The sequence below is a fragment of the Oncorhynchus nerka genome, linkage group LG19 (genome assembly GCF_034236695.1).
Source record: "Oncorhynchus nerka isolate Pitt River linkage group LG19, Oner_Uvic_2.0, whole genome shotgun sequence".
In the NCBI taxonomy this organism is placed as follows: domain Eukaryota; kingdom Metazoa; phylum Chordata; class Actinopteri; order Salmoniformes; family Salmonidae; genus Oncorhynchus; species Oncorhynchus nerka.
Genome location: NC_088414.1, coordinates 20176146 through 20194258, shown reverse-complemented (window position 1 = coordinate 20194258; position 18113 = coordinate 20176146). Strand labels below are relative to the sequence as shown.

The 18113-nt window shown below is 44.0% G+C and overlaps 1 protein-coding gene across 7 annotated transcripts in view; it reads right to left on the bottom strand.

Annotated features, from left to right (window-relative positions):
• LOC115146910 (dynamin-1-like) overlaps window positions 1–18113 on the bottom strand; it is a 107758-nt gene that overhangs the window by 63402 nt on the left and 26243 nt on the right. For all 7 annotated transcript variants that reach the window (XR_010459909.1, XR_010459910.1, XM_065004777.1 and 4 more), the window contains exons 2-10: window positions 14980–15053; window positions 7792–7941; window positions 7089–7292; window positions 6765–6863; window positions 5704–5864; window positions 5093–5235; window positions 4434–4569; window positions 3308–3375; window positions 1568–1706 (exon numbers count right to left, since the gene is read on the bottom strand). Coding sequence is in view for 5 of the 7 variants with exons in the window: in XM_065004777.1 (XP_064860849.1) it covers window positions 1568–1706; window positions 3308–3375; window positions 4434–4569; window positions 5093–5235; window positions 5704–5864; window positions 6765–6863; window positions 7089–7292; window positions 7792–7941; window positions 14980–15053 (1174 nt within the window). In the remaining 2 variants the exon portion in view is untranslated. The remainder of the gene's footprint in view (window positions 1–1567; window positions 1707–3307; window positions 3376–4433; window positions 4570–5092; window positions 5236–5703; window positions 5865–6764; window positions 6864–7088; window positions 7293–7791; window positions 7942–14979; window positions 15054–18113) is intronic.

The window sequence follows — 18113 nt, the reverse complement described above, 5'->3', positions numbered from 1 at the left end:
CTAAAAATGACGCAAGTCAGACTCCGAACGCGGCTTGGTTCCTTGGTTACCTTGTCACTACACTTTCGTATGGTGGAAGTGAGTTCGCTCACTACCATATCTATACACTTCAGTGAGGGTTCCTTCAGCTTTTGGATCTGCTTTTTCACTATGGCCTCAAAGGCCAGGTCAGGAGTGAACAGGCCCGTCCTGTAGAGAGGAGGTGGTGACGGGGGAGAGAGAGAGAGAGAGAGAGAGAGAGAACCAAAAAAATCCACGGGGATAGAGAGCAGGTCAAAACAGAGAGAGAGATAGAGAGAGAGAACCAAAAAAATCCACAGGGATAGAGAGCAGGTCAAAACAGAGAGAGAGATAGAGAGGCGAAAGCATAACACAAGAGGGCCACACAGAGAAGGAGAGAACGTAGAAGGAGGAAAAAAAGAGGGATGACAGATTGAGAGACAGATGAAAAAGAGGGGATAGTGACAGGTCAGGGGGAGGTGGGTAAACAGTAAAGACGGAATAAAAGGCAAGTGAGACATTTGGTTTCCCTTGAAGCCATTCTAAAGAGGCCAGCGCTGAGGTCTATCCCTCTATCCAGAAAGGGAGAGAGAGAGAGAGACAGAGAGAGAAAATACAGCCTGCACCACTCCACCGGCCAACAGCTCTGAGTTATGAGCCATGCCAGACCGTAGCTGTGCACCCAACACCCCAGACGAAGCACCTTGCTCTTCCTCTATACCTGACCCTAAATCTTCGTCCTCTTCTCCCTTTCCCCCTGTCTCCATCTATCCCCCAGCTGACCACACAGAGCAGGGTCACAGCGTTTGTTATTCCGCTGTCCCAGAGTCACTGTGGTCAGGCCACATTCCATAACATGGCCTGGTCACAGTGGAATTAAGACCACTGGTATTAAAACCACTGGGGCCGCTTTGGCTGAGTCTGGTCCTAAAGGGCCCTCTAAAGCTGACCTTGGCCCTTGGTAATCATCCAGATCTTCACATTGTCATGGCTCCTGTCTGCTGCAGGTGCACAGCCTCCGGTCTCACAAGCAGGAAGTCTGGATGCTGAGGTCACCCAACATGGCTGCCAGGGACAACAGCGGAGTGACACTTTGATGTGACACTCAAGGCATTGAAAATGATTTATCCACTGCTAAAAGGAACTCAGTCACCTGTGACTTAACATAAATTAAACATCATGAGATGTGTTAATTTGACCGTTAATTTGATTCTGAATGTCAATTTGATCATTTTCATCCTTACTCCTGTGTCAAAAGTTGCTACCCTTGACATGTAGCCACAGAGCAGCAACTCAGCAGCATCCAGACCCCTTCTATACCCAGCACAGTTCTATAACATGGCCATGCGATTGCCACTCTGCCCAGCCACCCCATCCAAAGCGGTAGGCAGGCAGTCCCTCACAATACCCCAACTACCCCAGTACGCCCCCTACTGTCCCAACCCAGGAAAACAGGGTCTGGACAACGAGGCAGTGCGGTGATATGATAACAGGGATGACATAGCAGAAGGTTTTGGTGGGAGGGAGAGATGAAACCATAGTGTCGCTCTCCACCATGTGCGTTTACCTTCTGAGTACACTGCCTAACAGTATTGACTAGCTCAGAAATGACCATGTCCACACATTTCTGGCAGGGCTCTTTGATCTTGCCGATCTGCCTTTTCACAATGGTCTCAAAGGCCATGTCCGGGGTGAAGAGGCCAGTTCTGCCCGGTAGAGAGAAAACGAGCGACAGATTCAAAAAAGAGAGAAAAAGAGAAAGAAGGAGGAAGAGGAGGAGGAGGAGGAGGAGGTCAGGCAGAGAGAATAGTGTTACTTGGAAATAAACTCCTCCTAAACAAACCGCTTCCACATAAAACATAAATAAGAATCATGCACAGCGAGATGAAGACAGATTATAAATTTCAACAAAAAACAGTATTAAAAACTAAGCTAAATCATCACATCGTGGTATGGGGGAAATATTGAGCTCGTTCGATAAAAGCACAACTGAACTTAAAGAACAGAACTTTTATCATTACGACTATACAGCAGGGATCATCAACTATATTCTGCCGTGGGATGATTTTTACTTGAGCGGATGGTCAGGGGGCCAGAACAGAATGACTAATAATTTGTACACTGCAAATTGACCGCAAGAAGCCCAAGCAGATATAACATTTTTAAAAACATGACCATTTCAAACCTCGCAAACATTTGTACACGATCACATACAGTATATCTCTCTTTTGTGTGGGAGTACTTTTGAACATATATCCTGAATAAAAATCTAATTTGATGGGGTTTTTACGTTCTCCCCAACCCAGCAAAAAATAATGATAACTTTTCAGTCATCTTTGAGGGGGGAAATAAAACCCCTGTGTCGCCAGGTGGGGACCCTGCTATACAGTATGTGAATAGTGTTGCCCACATATTACAGCATAGGACTCATCCAGATGACGCCATTACTTTTGGAATCCCTATACCACTACACCATAATGTCTCAATTCTCTTGAACGGTTTCCTTTCACCATCCCCCTCCTTCAGAACCACTGACTGGGTAGAGCTCACCCTCACTGTCAGAACAGGTTTGCAGCCATTTTGCTTTCACAAAGGAAATGTGACAAGGAAATTCAGACAAATAGCAACACTGTTCTAAGCTCAAGCAAATTTAGATTTTGTAGCTTTTCTGAGGGAAACTGTATGCACTACAGCAAAAATAATTGTTCATAGTTTAAGTTAGTTTGTGTTCTTGGCAGTAGGTCACCAGGATCATGTATTCTGCTACATAGCTCAAACCACCCCCTGTTCTTGAAGACTTCCTTCTAGCTTCACTGTGGGAGGTGGAGTGGGAGGAAGAAGGGGGACTTTCAACAGGTTCACTTCAACAGGTTCACTTCCTGAATAGCGATGACGTCACTGGCGGATTCTGATTTATATCGCTCTGGGACCTACGTAAAAGACAGGGCGTTGTCATGGGACGGGTAAAAAGTGAGCTAGGTCACACGTGACTGGCATATCAGGCTAGGGCTTCAACAGACAGACAGTCATACATACAAGATACAGACAGGTGGACACGGGGCAGTGGAAGGAGCGAGAGAAAGATACCATCCAACCAGCGGTCACAGATCTAATCACAAATCCCTCCACTTCTGTTTCTGATAACATCAGTATGCGACAGCATGCTGGGTGCATGTCTGTGGTCAATGTGTCTTGAGGTCTTTGTGATCAGATGGGTGACGGCGATTAGAGTTGGCCTGGCCCACAGCCGCGACCCAGGCGGGCGAGGACAGGGGAGGGAGAGGGGGATGAGGAGGAAGGACGTTGCCTAATGCCGTGGATGTTCTTAATGGCGTAGCTGATCTCCTTGCGAAGCTCCTTTTCGTTAAACTCCATCTGTACGGACACAGAAAGGACACACACACACACACACACACACACACACGTTAAATAGTGAGCACACGCCTCTGACGCACAGCAGATACCACATAGATAGAGATGGAAGGTCCCTTGTATCCATTGAGTGGCTCTGAACAGCGAACAGAATATTCTTCACAGGAGCAAATGTACAACAACAACAAAAACCTTCAGACTAAGTACTAACACTGCTTAGTTATTCCATTCAGTCTGACACCTCTGTTAATCATTTGATATGACACAGCTATACCATGAGTTTATGATGACAGACTGTCTGACTGTGCGATGTTTAACGACTGAGACTATAGTCTGGCCACAGCAGGCCCAGATCCTGTGGCCAAGGCCAAACAGAATGTTTTACTGTGGAAGGAGGGAGGGAGGGAGGGAGGGATGGAGGGAAGAATGTTTTCCTCATAAAGTCTCTGGGTTGGGCCTCCCGAGTGGTGCAGTGGTCTAAGGCACTGCATCGCAGTGCTTGAGGCGTACCTACAGACCCAGATTCAATCCCAGGCTGTGTCACAGCCGGCCGTGACCGGGAGACCAATGAGGTGGCGCACAATTGGCCCAGCGTTGTCCGGGTTAGGGGAGGGTTTGGCCGGCTGAGATTTCCTTGTCCCATCGCGCTCTAGCGACTCCTTTTGGCGGGCCGGGTGCCTCCAATCTGACTTCGGTCGCCAGCAGAACGTTGTTTCCACCGACACATTGGTGCGGCTGGCTTTCCCGGGTTAAGCGTGCATTGTAACAAGAAGCAGTGCAGCTTGGCAGGGTCGTGTTTCGGGGGACGCACGGCTCTCGACCTTCGTCTCTACCGAATCCGTAGGGGAGTTGCAGCGATGAGACAAGACTACCAATTGGATATCACGAAATTGGGGAGAAAAAGGGTGAAAGTAAAAAAATATATTTTTTTAACAAATAATAATTATTGTAATTATAATAATGTCTCTGGTTTGGGGTCGATCCACAGCCCTGTCTGTCTCAAGAGTTAGGAGAGCGGGGGCCCTGGTAAGAGACACACACATACAGTACAGTACACACACCTTGACCAGCTCGAAGGGGAAGCGCTCGTGGAAGATGCGGTTGATCTTGGCTCCGCCTGACAGCTCTGCTGTGTCGATCTGGTCCCCAGAGCCCTCGATACGCTTCTCAAAGTCCACTGAGAACTGCTGCACCATCCTGGAGAGTAAAGGATACAGGGATAAGGGAGTTAGACGTGTGTGTGTGTGTGTGTGTGTGTGTCAAAACAACAACGAGGCTATATACAGGTCAGTCGAGGTCATTTGTAAAGTGACTATGATAGATAATAAACAGCGAGTAGCAGCAGTGTAAAAACAAAGGGGGTGGAGGGGGGGTCAATGTAAATAGTCTGGGTAGCCATTTGATGAATTGTTCAGCAGTCTTATGGCTTGGGGGTAGAAGCTGTTTAGAAGGCTCTTGGACCTAGACTTAGCCGTGTGGTAGCAGAGAGATCAGTCTATGACTTGGGTGACTGGAGTATTTGTGTGTGTGTGTGTGTGTGTGTGTGTGTGTGTGTGTGTGTGTGTGTGTGTGTGTGTGTGTGTGTGTGTGTGTGTGTGTGTGTGTGTGTGTGTGTGTGTGTGTGTGTGTGTATGTGTGTGTGTGTGTGTGTGTGTGTGTGTGTGTGTGTGTGTGTGTGTGTGTGTGCATGCCATCGTGCGTACTTGTGTGTCCTACTCACTGCAACAAGGCCTTGGTCTTGCGGGAGGGGTCGTCAGGTCTGAAGTTCTTGTACTCCTCCACCTCCTTCTCTATAGAGAGCAGCTGGCTCTGCAGCTTGGCCCGCAGCCCCGGCAGAGTGTCCCGGATGTGATTGGTCAGTTGCTGCGGAGGGCACGGTCCTCAGTGTGGGTTATGACATGCGAAGGAAGAGATTACAGTGATCTAGCATTACCAGCCTACTACCGTTCTACTCCCTCATCTCTAGTGGATATTATAAACTCGTCAAAAGCATCAAAATGCATCATGTGTATGGCTCAGAAGACTTCTCTGAAGGCTATAAAAATGAACTGAAAAGATACATATTGTGAACGCTAAAATAATATTCCTACTATGCACTTTGGTAATGATTGAGGGATTTGAACCACAGATCAGGAAAGTATTAGTGTTCCCCTCCACACACACACACACACACACACACACAAAGGAGGACTGACCTGGTTGAGTGTTTTCTGTAGGTAGGGGACTGACCTGGTTGAGTGTTTTCTGTAGGTAGGGGACTGACCTGGTTGAGTGTTTTCTGTAGGTAGGGGACTGACCTGGTTGAGTGTTTTCTGTAGGTAGGGGACTGACCTGGTTGAGTGTTTTCTGTAGGTAGGGGGTGCCCATGCGTTCAGCCAGGTGTCTGTATCCAGGGTGGGTCAGGAAGAACTTCCTCTCTGCAGCCATGGCCGCTGTGATGTCCTTCTTCCCATCTATGTCCTTCTGACTCCTGTTCACCACACCGATGTAACCTGGGACAGAGAGCGAGGTCAGCTGATACTGGACATATCAGGATGCAAAGATAGGCACAATGTTGTTTTGTGGAGAGAAAAAAAGAAAGAAAAGTTTGTTAGGGTAATTATTATTCTTGTTTGTGTGGGTGAGATTTATTTTCTTGTTTGTTTGCCTGTCTGGGTTTACCACACTGGGTAGTGGGCCGAAGGAGGAGGGGAGTTCTGGGGGAGGTGTGGAGGGTAATCTGGGGTTCCATGAAGTTACCCACATCCCTATTGTGGGATGGTTATTTGTAACAGCTGTCGATTGTACTACATGCCTACATATCCTGCTATGACTGAAAACAAATAAAGAATGTCAGCCACATGGGCAAGAGGGATCACATATCCCCATCTAGTTAAGTTTTCTCATGCATTTCTCTGTTAAGCAGTATGTCTTGCTCTATAACCTTTTGGACTGAACGCCAATAGCCTTGTAAATATGCTAGTGGTTTAACATGAGGCCTTCCGACACGGGAGAGTGACAGAAGCAGAGAAGGTAGAGACAAAGGACATGGAAAACGTTCAGGAGCACATGCCTGGGTTCTAACCAAGCGCCAGTGGAAAAACGACACAAGCGGATTGCATTAGGGTTTCCCACAAATATATTTTATTGCAAAGAAAATAACAGATGTTTTTTCCAGATGTGTCACTGAAATCAAGACATTGTTTTTGTCCACCTTTCTCTCTCCCTTTCTTTTCTTCACTCTCTCTGCAATCTTCTTTTTCTCTCTCTTCCTCCAACCCCCCCCCCCTCTCTCTCTCTCTTCCTCCAACTGCTGCAGTGAGCAACACAACTAGATAACCACTAGAGGGAAGCACTGAGACAGTGTGTGTGTGTGTATGTGTGTGTGTGTGTGTGTGTGTGTGTAGTCTCACCTCTTCGCAGTGGGAGCAGCTTATTTTCCAGAATTTCTCTGGCGTCAGTCCCCTCATCCATCAGATCCAGCTTGGTGATCACACCAATGGTTCGCTGACCTGGTCACACACACACACACACACACACACACACACACACACACACACACACACACACACACACACACAAAACATTAACAAAGTCCAGATCTGCACTGTAGGTAGGTTCAATTGCATCCTTGTCTAACTGTTCTGTCACAACTTGATGTTGAATGATACTGAGAGCACAGATGAAAGCAGAAGGCCTACAGTTCCTGCCTTTAACCTCTTGTTAACCTCACCCACCCTGTGGGTCCACTTCTTTGGCAATCTTCAGGGCATCCGAGTTGGCCAGATCAGAGTTGGCCGGGGAAACAGCCAGCAGCAGACAGTTGTCCTTGGTCACAAACTGATATAACATGTCTCTGATCTGCTGCTCAATGTCCGCAGGCTGGTCCCCTACTGGGACCTTGGTCATCCCCGGCAAGTCCACCAGAGTCAGATTCAGGACTAGGGGAGAGAGGGGAGAGAGAAGGGCAGAGAGGGGTAAAGGGAGAGAGGGGAGGACAGAGAGGAGAGTGATGTGAAAGGCCGAGGGGATAGAAGGGAAGGGTAGAGGGGAAAGGGGAAGAGAGTGTGGAGAGGGGAGAGGGGGGAGAAAGGAGAGGGTAGAGAGGTGGAGACAGAGAGATTTGTAAGTATGATATCAGATCTGATGAATGATACTAACCTTGAAAATAAAATACTATATAATATAATTAATAGTACCTGATTGAGACTCACTATACAACAACCAACTTTGGGCCCTGCTATACAATCAAACTGGTTGCCAGTTTTGACCAATAGGGAATAGGGAAACTTGATTCACCAAATTCTGTGTATAGTATTAAGATACTTGTATTCCATTTTATAAAGTTAAACTCTTTCCTACAATCAAAGTATTATGAGTGTCGCCATGGTAGTTCTGCCAAGTTGCCCATGTGCCAAGATGCAGGATCTGTGTCCTCACCATGCGGGGAGTAGACCCTGAGATTTATTGGAACAGGTGAGATTCCCTTATTCTGCCCAGTGATGCGGTCCGTCTCCGCCTCGATCTCCCCACGAACCTCATCGAAGTCTGTGAACTTCTTCCCCTTACAGTGAAGGAACTCTGCATATTCTGCAGAAGGAGAGGGGGACAGATAAGAGGAGAGGAAAGGAAAGGAGGAGTGAGGATAACAAAATCATTCAAGAACCATGACAAAAACAGGACACCATTTTGAATGGAAATGAATGGAAATGAGGACAGTTTGAATGGAAATGAGGACAGTTGTTCTGTCATATCTTTGCTTTTCATCACTCACTGTTTCAAAGATAATGTAGCAACACTAGATGGCACTATGAGACGGACACAGACATTGTAATGATCCTAAAAGAATTAGAAGCCCATTTTGTCCACTTGGTAATACAGGATATGAATAAGGCCTAACATGTAAACACCACTGCTAACAGGATCTCAGGTGACCACGGTTGGTCTTGACAGAGATTAGTGTTTTGTTTATTTATTTTGCAAAGGGATTATTTAGAATCTACCTCTCCAATGACTTTGGGTAGGCTATACATTACTTGAGCATTAAGGACTGAACCAGGTTTTCCTATAGGACAGTTTGGTCTTCATGAACCTTAAAATATATATTGAAATGTTGTAATATACAGTAAACGCAATACATCTACAAACTGGGTTTCAAAAAACAAATAAAGCAACACCTCACAGCACAACGCCTCTCGCCCATGTGACCAAATGTTTGTGTGTATGTACGGACATGTATGTGTAATTGATAGATGCACACACACACACACACACACACACACACACACACACACACACACACACACACACACACTACACATGTGTATGTACGGACATGTACAGTGCATTCGGAAAGTATTCAGACCACTTGACTTTTTCCACATTTTGTTACGTTACAGCCTTATTAAAAAATGTATTAAATATTGTTTTTTTCCTCATCAATCTACACACAATACCCCATAATGACAAAGCGAAAACAGTTTTTTTTTTATGTTTGCAAATACTTATTCTTGTACTTATACAGGTGCTTCTACACCTGCATTGCTTGCTGTTTGGGGTTTTAGGCTTGGTTTCTGAACAGCACTTTGTGACATCAGCTGATGTAAGAAGGGCTTTATAAATGCATTTGATTGAATTTGATTGATTGACTTATTTACATAAGTATTCAGACCCTTTGCTTTGAGACTCGACATTGAGATCAGGTGCATCCTGTTTCCATTGATCATCCTTGAGATGTTTCTACAACTTGATTGGTGTCCACCTGTGGTACATTCAATTGATTGGACATGGTTTGGAAAGGCACACACCTGTCTATATAAGGTCCCACAGTTGACAGTGCATGTCTGAGCAAAAATCAAGCCATGGTCGAAGGAATTGTCTGTAGAGATCTAAGACAGGATTGTGTCGAGGCACAAATCTGGGGAAAGATACCAAAAAATGTCTGCAGCATTGAAGGTCCCCAAGAACACAGTGGCCTCCATCATTCTTAGAAGATTGGAACCACCAAGACTCTTCCTAGAAGGGCCTTGGTCAGGGAGGTAACCAAGAACCCGATGGTCAATCTGACAGAGCTGTAGAGTTCCTCTGAGGAGATGGAAGATACTTCCAGATGGACAACAATCTCTGCAGCACTCCACCAATCAGGCCTTTATGATAGAGTGGCACGACGGAAGCCACTCCTCAACAAAAGGCACATGACAGCCCGCTTGGAGTTTGCCAAAAGGCACCTAAAGACTCTCAGACCATGAGAAACAAGATTCTCTGGTCTGCTGAAACCAAGACGAAATCTTTGATGAAAACCTGCTCCAGAGCGCTCAGGACCTCAGACTGGGACGAAGGTTCACCTTCCAACAGGACAACAACCCTAAGCACATAGCCAAGACAACGCAGGAGTGGCTTTGGGACATGTCTCTGAATGTCCTTGAGTGGCCCAGCCAGAGCCGGATTTAAACCCGATCTAACATCTCAGGAGAGACCTGAAAATAGCTTTGCCGCAACGCTCCCCATCCAATCTGACAGAGCTTGAGAGGATCTGCAGAGAAGAATAGGAGAAACTCCCCAAAATCCAGGTGTGCCGAGCTTGTAGCGTCATACCCAAGAATAGTTAAGGCTGTAATCGCTGCCAAAGGTGCTTCAACAAAGTACTGAGTAAAGGATCTGAATACTTATGTAAACGTGATATTTCCATTTTTTATTTTGACAAAATTTGCTAAGATTTTGATAAACCTGTTTTTGCTTTATTGTGTGTAGATTGATGAGAAAAAATGACAATTTAATCCATTTTAGAATAAGGCTGTAACGTAACAAAATGTGGAAAAAGTCAATACGTCTGAATACTTTCTGAATGCACTGTATGTATAATTCATAGATGCACACACTACACACACCCACACATCATTATTATTTATTTTGATTTTTTTATTTTGTACATTTGTGTCTTCCATTTAATTTTTATGTTATTTTTAAAAATTTTATTGTAAAGTATTTTTGCTTGTAAAGTTTATTTCCTTATGTGTCAGACCCCAGCAAGACTCGCTGTCACCATTGCTGGCCTTCTAGGCAGAGTTGCAAAGAAAAAGACATATCTCAGATTGGCCAACAAAAATAAAATATTAATATGGGCAAAAGAACACAGACACTGGACAGAGGAATTCTACCTAGAAGGCCAGTATCCCGGAGTCGCCTCTTCACTGTTGACGTTGAGACTGGTGTTTTACTATTTAACGAAGCTGCTAGTTTCTCAAACTAGACACTGTAATGTACTTGTCCTCTTGCTCAGTTGTGCACCGGGGCCTTCAACTCCTCTTTCTATTCTGGTTAGAGCCAGTTTGCACTGTTCTGTGAAGGGAGTAGTACACAGCGTTGTACGGGATCTTCAGTTTCTTGGCAATTTCTAACATGGAATAGCCATTATTTATCAGAACAAGAATAGACATGAGTTCCAGAAGAAAGTCTTTGTTTCTAGCCATTTTGAGCCTGTAATCGAACCCGCAAATGCTGATGCTCCAGATCCTCAACTAGTCTAAAGAAGGCCAGTTTTATTGCTTCTTTAATCAGGACAAGATATTTCAGCTGTGCTAACATAATTGCAAGGGGATTTTCTAATGATCAATTAGCCTTTTAAAATGATCAACTTGGATTAGCTAACACAACGTGCCATTGGAACACAGGAGTGATGGTTGCTGATAATGGGCCTCTGTACGCCTATGTAGATATTCCATTACAAATCAGCCTACAATAGTCATTTACAACATTAATGTCTACACTGTATTTCTGATCTATTTTATTTTATTTTAATTGCTTTTCTTTCAAAAACAAGGACATTTCTAAGTGAACGGTAGTGTATATATATATATATATCATATGTTGCATTGTGATGAAGCCTGTTATTGAAAGCCTACTCTGCCTTATGAAGTTACCATAACAACACTACCAAGCCACTGTCATCAAATCAAATCAAAGTTTATTTGTCACGTGCCCCGAATACAACAGGTGTAGACCTTACATTGAAATGCTTACTTACAGGCTCTAACCAATAGTGCAAAAAAGGTATTTGGTAAACAATTGGTAAGTAAAGAAATAAAACAACAGTAAAAAGACAGGCTATATAGTGAGGCTATAAAAGTAGCGAGGCTACATACAGACACTGGTTATTCAGGCTGATTGAGGTAGTATGTACATGTAGATATGGTTAAAGTGACAATGCATATATGATGAACAGAGAGTAGCAGTAGCGTGAAAGAGGGGTTGGCGGGTGGTGGGACACAATGCAGATAGCCCGGTTAGCCAATGTGCAGGAGCACTGGTTGGTCGGGCCAATTGAGGTAGTATGTACATGAATGTATAGTTAAAGTAACTATGCATATATGATAAACAGAAAGTAGCAGCAGCGTAAAAGATGGTGTGGGGGGGGGCACACAATGCAAATAGCCATTTGATTACCTGTTCAGGAGTCTTATGGCTAACAGGACTATTTCCGCACACACACACACACACACACACACACACACACACACACACCCTCTTTTACGTGTTTTGTACTAGACTTGGCACTCCGGTACCACTTGCATTGCGGTAGTAGAGAGAACAGTCTATGACTGGGGTGGCTGGGGTCTTTGACAATTTTTAGGGCCTTCCTCTGATACCGCCTGGTGTTGAGGTCCTGGATGGCAGGCAGCCTGGACCTCAGGAGCACTGGTGTGGTGCTGCCACAGCACTCCTTCACATTTTTACATTCAACAATAGACGGGGCTGGTAAAACTATTCCTTGAAAATTAATTTGGATAAATTCCAAATAAATGATTTTTAATTACCACAAATATTCCATGAAAAACAATTGAATGACAAACCAAGTAACTATGTATGGTGGCCTAGAGGTATACATACCCCTTAACTTATGTGTTACAGCCTGAATTCAAAATGGATTTTAATGTCACGTCCGCTGGAATAATTATCGGACCAAGCTGCAACGTGATCTGGGTTCCACATCTTTTATTTGAAATAAGTGAACCACACAACAAAACAATAAAGACTAAACGAAACGTGATGACAGTGTAGTGCTGACATGCAACTACACATAAACAATATCCCATAAAACACAGGTGGGAAAAGGCTACCTAAATATGATCCCCAATTAGAGACAACGATTACCAGCTGCCTCTATAATTGGGAATCATACCAATCACCAACATAGAAAACAAAACTAGAACCCCACATAGAAAATATAAACTAGACTAACCCCCTAGTCACACCCTGACCTACTCCACCATAGAAAATAAAGACTCTCTATGGTCAGGACGTGACATTTAAAAATATATATATACGACATAATGACAAAGTGAAAATATGTTTTTTGACATTTTTGCAAATTTATAGAAAATATCTTATTTACATAAGTATTCACACCCCTGAGTCAATACATGTTAGAATCACCTTTGGCAGCAGTTACAGCTGTGATTCTTTCTAGGTAAGTCTCTAAGAGCTTTGCACACTTTGATTGTACAATATTTGCACATGATTCTTTTAAAATTCTATAAGCTCTGTCAAGTTGGTTGTTGATCATTGCTAGACAGCCATCTTCGTGTCTTGCTATAGATTTTCAAGCTGATTGAAGTCAAAACTGTAACTAGGCCACTCAGGAACATTCAATGTCGTCTTGGTAAGCAACTCCATTGTATATTTGGCCTTGGGTTTTAGGTTATTGTCCTGAAAGGTGAATTTGTCTCCCAGTGTTTGGAAAGCAGACCGAACCAGGTTTTCTAGGATTTTATCTGTGCTTAGCTCTATTCTGTTTCTTTTTATCCCAGAAAACTCCCCATTCCTTGTCAATGAAAAGCATACCCATAACATGATGCAGCCACCACCAAAATATAAAGAATGGTAATAAGTGATGTGTTTTGTTTTGTTGGATTTTCACCAAACATTACACTTTGTATTCACATCAAAAAGTTCATATTTTTGCTACATTTTTGTCAGTATTACTTTAGTGCCTTATTGCAAACAGGATGTGTTTAGGAATATTTGTATTCTGTACAGTCTTCCTTCTTTTCACTCTGTCATTTAGGTTAGTATTGTGGAGTAACTACAACTACAATCCATCCTCAGTTTTCTCCTATCACAGCCATTAAACTCTGTAACTGTTTTAAACTTACCATTGGCCTCATTGTGAAATCCCTGAGCGGTTTCCTTCGCCTATGACAACTGATTTAGAAGGGACACCTGTATCTTTGTAGTGACTGAGTGTATTGATACACCTTACAAAGTGTAATTAATAACTTCACCGTGCTTAAAGGGATATTCAATCTCAGTTTTTTTATTTTGACCCATCTACCAACAGGTGCCCTTCTTTGGCATTGGAAAACCTCCCTGGTCGTTGCCGTTAAATCTGTGTTTGAAATTCAATGCTCGACTAAGGGACCATACAGATAATTGTATGTGTAGGGTACAGAGGTGAGGTAGTCATTCAAAAAGCATGTTAAACACTATTATTGCAGACAGAGTGAGTCCATACAACTTATTATGGGACTTGTTATGCAAATGTTTACTCCTGAACTTATTTAGGCTTGCCATAACAAAGGGGTTGAATACTTATTGACTCAAGACATTTCAGCTTCTAATTTTTTATACATTTGTAAACATTTCTAAAAACATTCTTCCACCTTGACAATATGGGTTATTGTGTGTAGACCAGTGACACCAAATCTCAATTGAATCCATTTTAAATTCAGGCTGTAGCACAACAACATTTTGAAGGATTGAAGGGGTGTGAATACTTTCTGAAGGCACTGTAGGTAAATGGTGGTTTCTTCCCTGTCTTCTCTCTGGCGGTGGCGAGAATGATGAAGAACTATACAGGCTACGTGTGCACAGTGGAGGTCCGGCGGAGGCTTCACCACTTTGGCCAGTCAGAAAATTGTAAAAAAAAAATCTAAATTGACCCTGTGTCTGCATTGATGTTCAAAAAACTCTAACACAGTGGAACCCAGAATATATGTGACCACTTGGTTACAGTGACACCATTCTCCCAAGTGGCCACTGCAAAGCCCAAGGAGCCTGATCCTCTGGAAGTTGCTGTTTCCATAACATAGTAGGCCTGCGACACTACTGTTACACCAACAACACCTCATTTGGAATGAGATTTTAGGATGGTTCGCTGAAGCTGAATAGTAAAATAAATGCGCCAAATACCAACAGAGCCACTATGCAGGATATACGCTTTGAATGAAACAAAACACAAGAAAGGCTAATAATGTTTTAACACCATCTGCTCTAATTCACTCACAGAACAGCCATTCAGGAATATATAAATGCTTATTACCATGAAACTGATTGAGATCAATCAAATGATTTGCATGGAGACGCAGTTTGGATGTTTCACCGGTAAAACGGGAATAATTATCATTCACAATTGAGAGTGATGATGGCAGATGATGCAATTGGAGGATGCATTTTATGCATATTCAATATTGATAGGCTATTAATTTGGCTATATCTTACGGTACAAACTTTGACTGAGAAAATGATGACGTCCTATACAGAAACAATCGCTATCCCTCACCTAAAGACATTACACTACACCACTGCTCTGGTGAGGAGGCAGATGGAAGGGAGGGATGGGGAAGAGTTTACCTGTGGGACAGTTGATCAGCTGGAGGACCAAGGGACGGCGGGTGACGATGCCAGAGCCACGGGGAAGGAAATCTCTGTAACACACGGGAGAGAACCATGGTTATGGAAACACCTGGGCCCATATTCATTAAGCATCTCAGAGTAGGAGTGTTTCATACATTTTTACCCCATAGAAAGTGGGACTGCGAGACATATTGAAGCTGAAAATGGACAGACTGTCACTGCAGTTTCAGGAAACACTTTCTATTCCACCTGGCAGTCTTTGTCTGGGATGCGATACAATTAGCTCTTTCTGAGAGTAGCCCACTTGAGAGCCTGTGTGAGGTCTGAGCATGCAGGGACTGATAAGCACTGGGACAGGAGAGAGAGAGAGAGAGAGAGAGAGAGAGAGAGAGAGAGAGAGAGAGAGAGAGAGAGATGGAGGAAGAGAGAAAAAGAAGATTGTGGAGGGAGAAAATTATTGAGAGGGTGAGGAAGGGAGAGAGCAGAGTACATAATAGCAAAAACAGTGAGAGAGAGAGGGTGCAGAGAGGATGAGAGAGAGCAAGAGAAAGGGAGAGAGAGAAAGAAGGCACAGGGAGAGAGAGAGAGCTGTACTGTAGCTCTAGCACAGCTGATGAGCACTCTCTTTCCTCAGCTCCATTGTCAGGTGGCAATGAATGGAATCAGTGCCTTGCCAGGCAGGCCTGGGTCTTTAATGGATAAATCACTGGATAATCAGCACCATAATTGCAGGCTTTGTTCAAACAAGGGGCAGCTAAAGTTAGTAGCCTGAGAGCCTACCCTTATCATGTGACAGTGGTGCTTCTGCAAGCTGAGAACAGGACTCTACATTCTGCGGGGTGTTTGCTGAAGAGCAACACTAATCTCATATACAAAATCTTATTGGGACAAATATCCCACATAAAACGATTAATTCTCCATTAATTCTCCATTAATTCTCCATTAATTCTCCATTAATTCTCTATGGAGTGGGAAGAGAAATGAAACATTTCCTCGTTTTTCTTCTGCAGTCTATTTCTGTGCTCCAGAACACACTCAATGTAAGCTCTTTAAAAAAAGACTGAAAGGCTCTCAGAAGACATTCTCCACACACTAGCATTGTAGACTCTATAGACTCCCTCTGAAGCTTTTATCAATGTTTTCAACTGTTTCATTTTTTCTTTTAATTTGCAGCTCTGGGTCAGAAAAAGAGAGAGAGAGCAAGAGAGTGTCTCTTCAACTACCTCAGAAAAAGAGAGAGAGAGAGGGAGAGCGAGAGAGAGAAAGAGCGAGAGAGTGAGAGAGCAAGAGAGAGATATGAGTGTCTTCACCTGCCTCCAGCCATCTGTGAGACTGGTAACATGCAGATGGTATGGTACACAACATGGTCCTAAAGTGGCTGTGTGTGTGTGTGTGTGTGTGTGTGTGTGTGTGTGTGTGTGTGTGTGTGTGTGTGTGTGTGTGTGTGTGTGTGTGTGTGTGTGTGTGTGTGTGTGTGTGTGTGTGTGTGTGTGTGTGTGTGTGTGTGTGTGTGTGTGTGTGTGTGTGTGTGTGTGTGTGTGTGTGTGTGTGTGTTTTCTTCTGTAGTATTCTGCCGACACTTCCGTAACGGCAGTAGCAGCCATGGTGACATTGTTTGTATATATGCTGTTACATAGCCTGCTGACCTGACACTAGTTGTAGCTAATTCTCTTCCACCTGGGTTCAACAACAGGGGTCTAGAAGGGACATGCACCCAGATAGAATCTCATAGGGTCCTGTAAACCAAGAGCGTGTAGACTACTACTGTGCTTTTCGCTGCACCAGCAATACCATCTGCTAAGTATGTGTATGTGACCAATAACATTTGATTTGATTTGAATAGTAGTAGTGCCTGATCTCTTCATTGCATCACCACCATAGATTTTAACTTTACGGTGCTTGCGGGTCAATAGCAACCATGGCTGAATATTGACTGACGATGATATTAGTTAAGTATGCTCAGTGGGGCCTCCCGGGTGGCGCAGTGGTTAAGGGCGCTGTACTGCAGCCCAGGCTGCCGGTCGTAACAGGCCGCGACCGGGAGGTCCGCCTCATCCGGGTTGGGGAGGGTTTGGCCGGTAGGGAAATCCTTGTCTCATCGCGCACCAGCGACTCCTGTGGTGGGCCAGGCGCAGTGCGTGCTTACCAAGGTTGCCAGGTGCACAGTGTTTCCTCCGACACATTGGTGAGGCTGGCTTCCGGGTTGGATGTGCGCTGTGTGGGTTGTGTATCAGAGGACGCATGACTTTCAACCTTCGTCTCTCCCGAGCCCATACGGGAGTTGTAGCGATGAGACAAGATAGTAGCTACTAAACAATTGGATACCACGAAATTGGGGAGAAAACGGGGTAAAATTAAAATAAAATAAAAAGTATGCTCAGTGGGTTACTAAATGGACAGCTTACGGAGCTGCAGTTCATGAGAATATTTTCAGTTATGAATTATGATTGGCCAACTAAGAATAGTAGCCCGGCTAGCCAGATAATGTGACTTCAATTGTGGATATTACTATAACCAGAGGCACAGTGCTACCAGTTACAGAAGACCCATTTGACCGGGGAGGAAGAAATTATGCTAATTGAACTGCTAGTCTCGCAACAAATGAGTGTTTATGAGTGTTGTAAGTGTTTATGAACAAATATGTTCCAGCCGTTCTCCAAGGCAAACACACACAAACTTGTGCGCACACAGAAACACACGCATGTACACACAGACACACACAAGCATACACACTTATAAACACACGCATGTACACACAGACACACACAAGCAGGCACACTTATAAACACACACGTGTACACATAAACACACGCATGTACACACACACACACACAAGCAGACACACTTATAAACACACGCATGTACACACAGACACACACAAGCAGGCACACTTATAAACACACACGTGTACACATAAACACACACATGCCTAACACACACACATCTAACCTACGTCATTACATTAATTGAATGATATTATCCATTTCATATCACTACCTGAACATAGATAAACATAGAAAGCATAAACAGCTCCGTTTCCTACTGTGTCAAATCAATTTCCTGTCTACGGCCTTTCTCTGGTTGGGGTATAAACCTGGCTCTCTCTGCACCTTCCTCTCCTCTAGTAACAT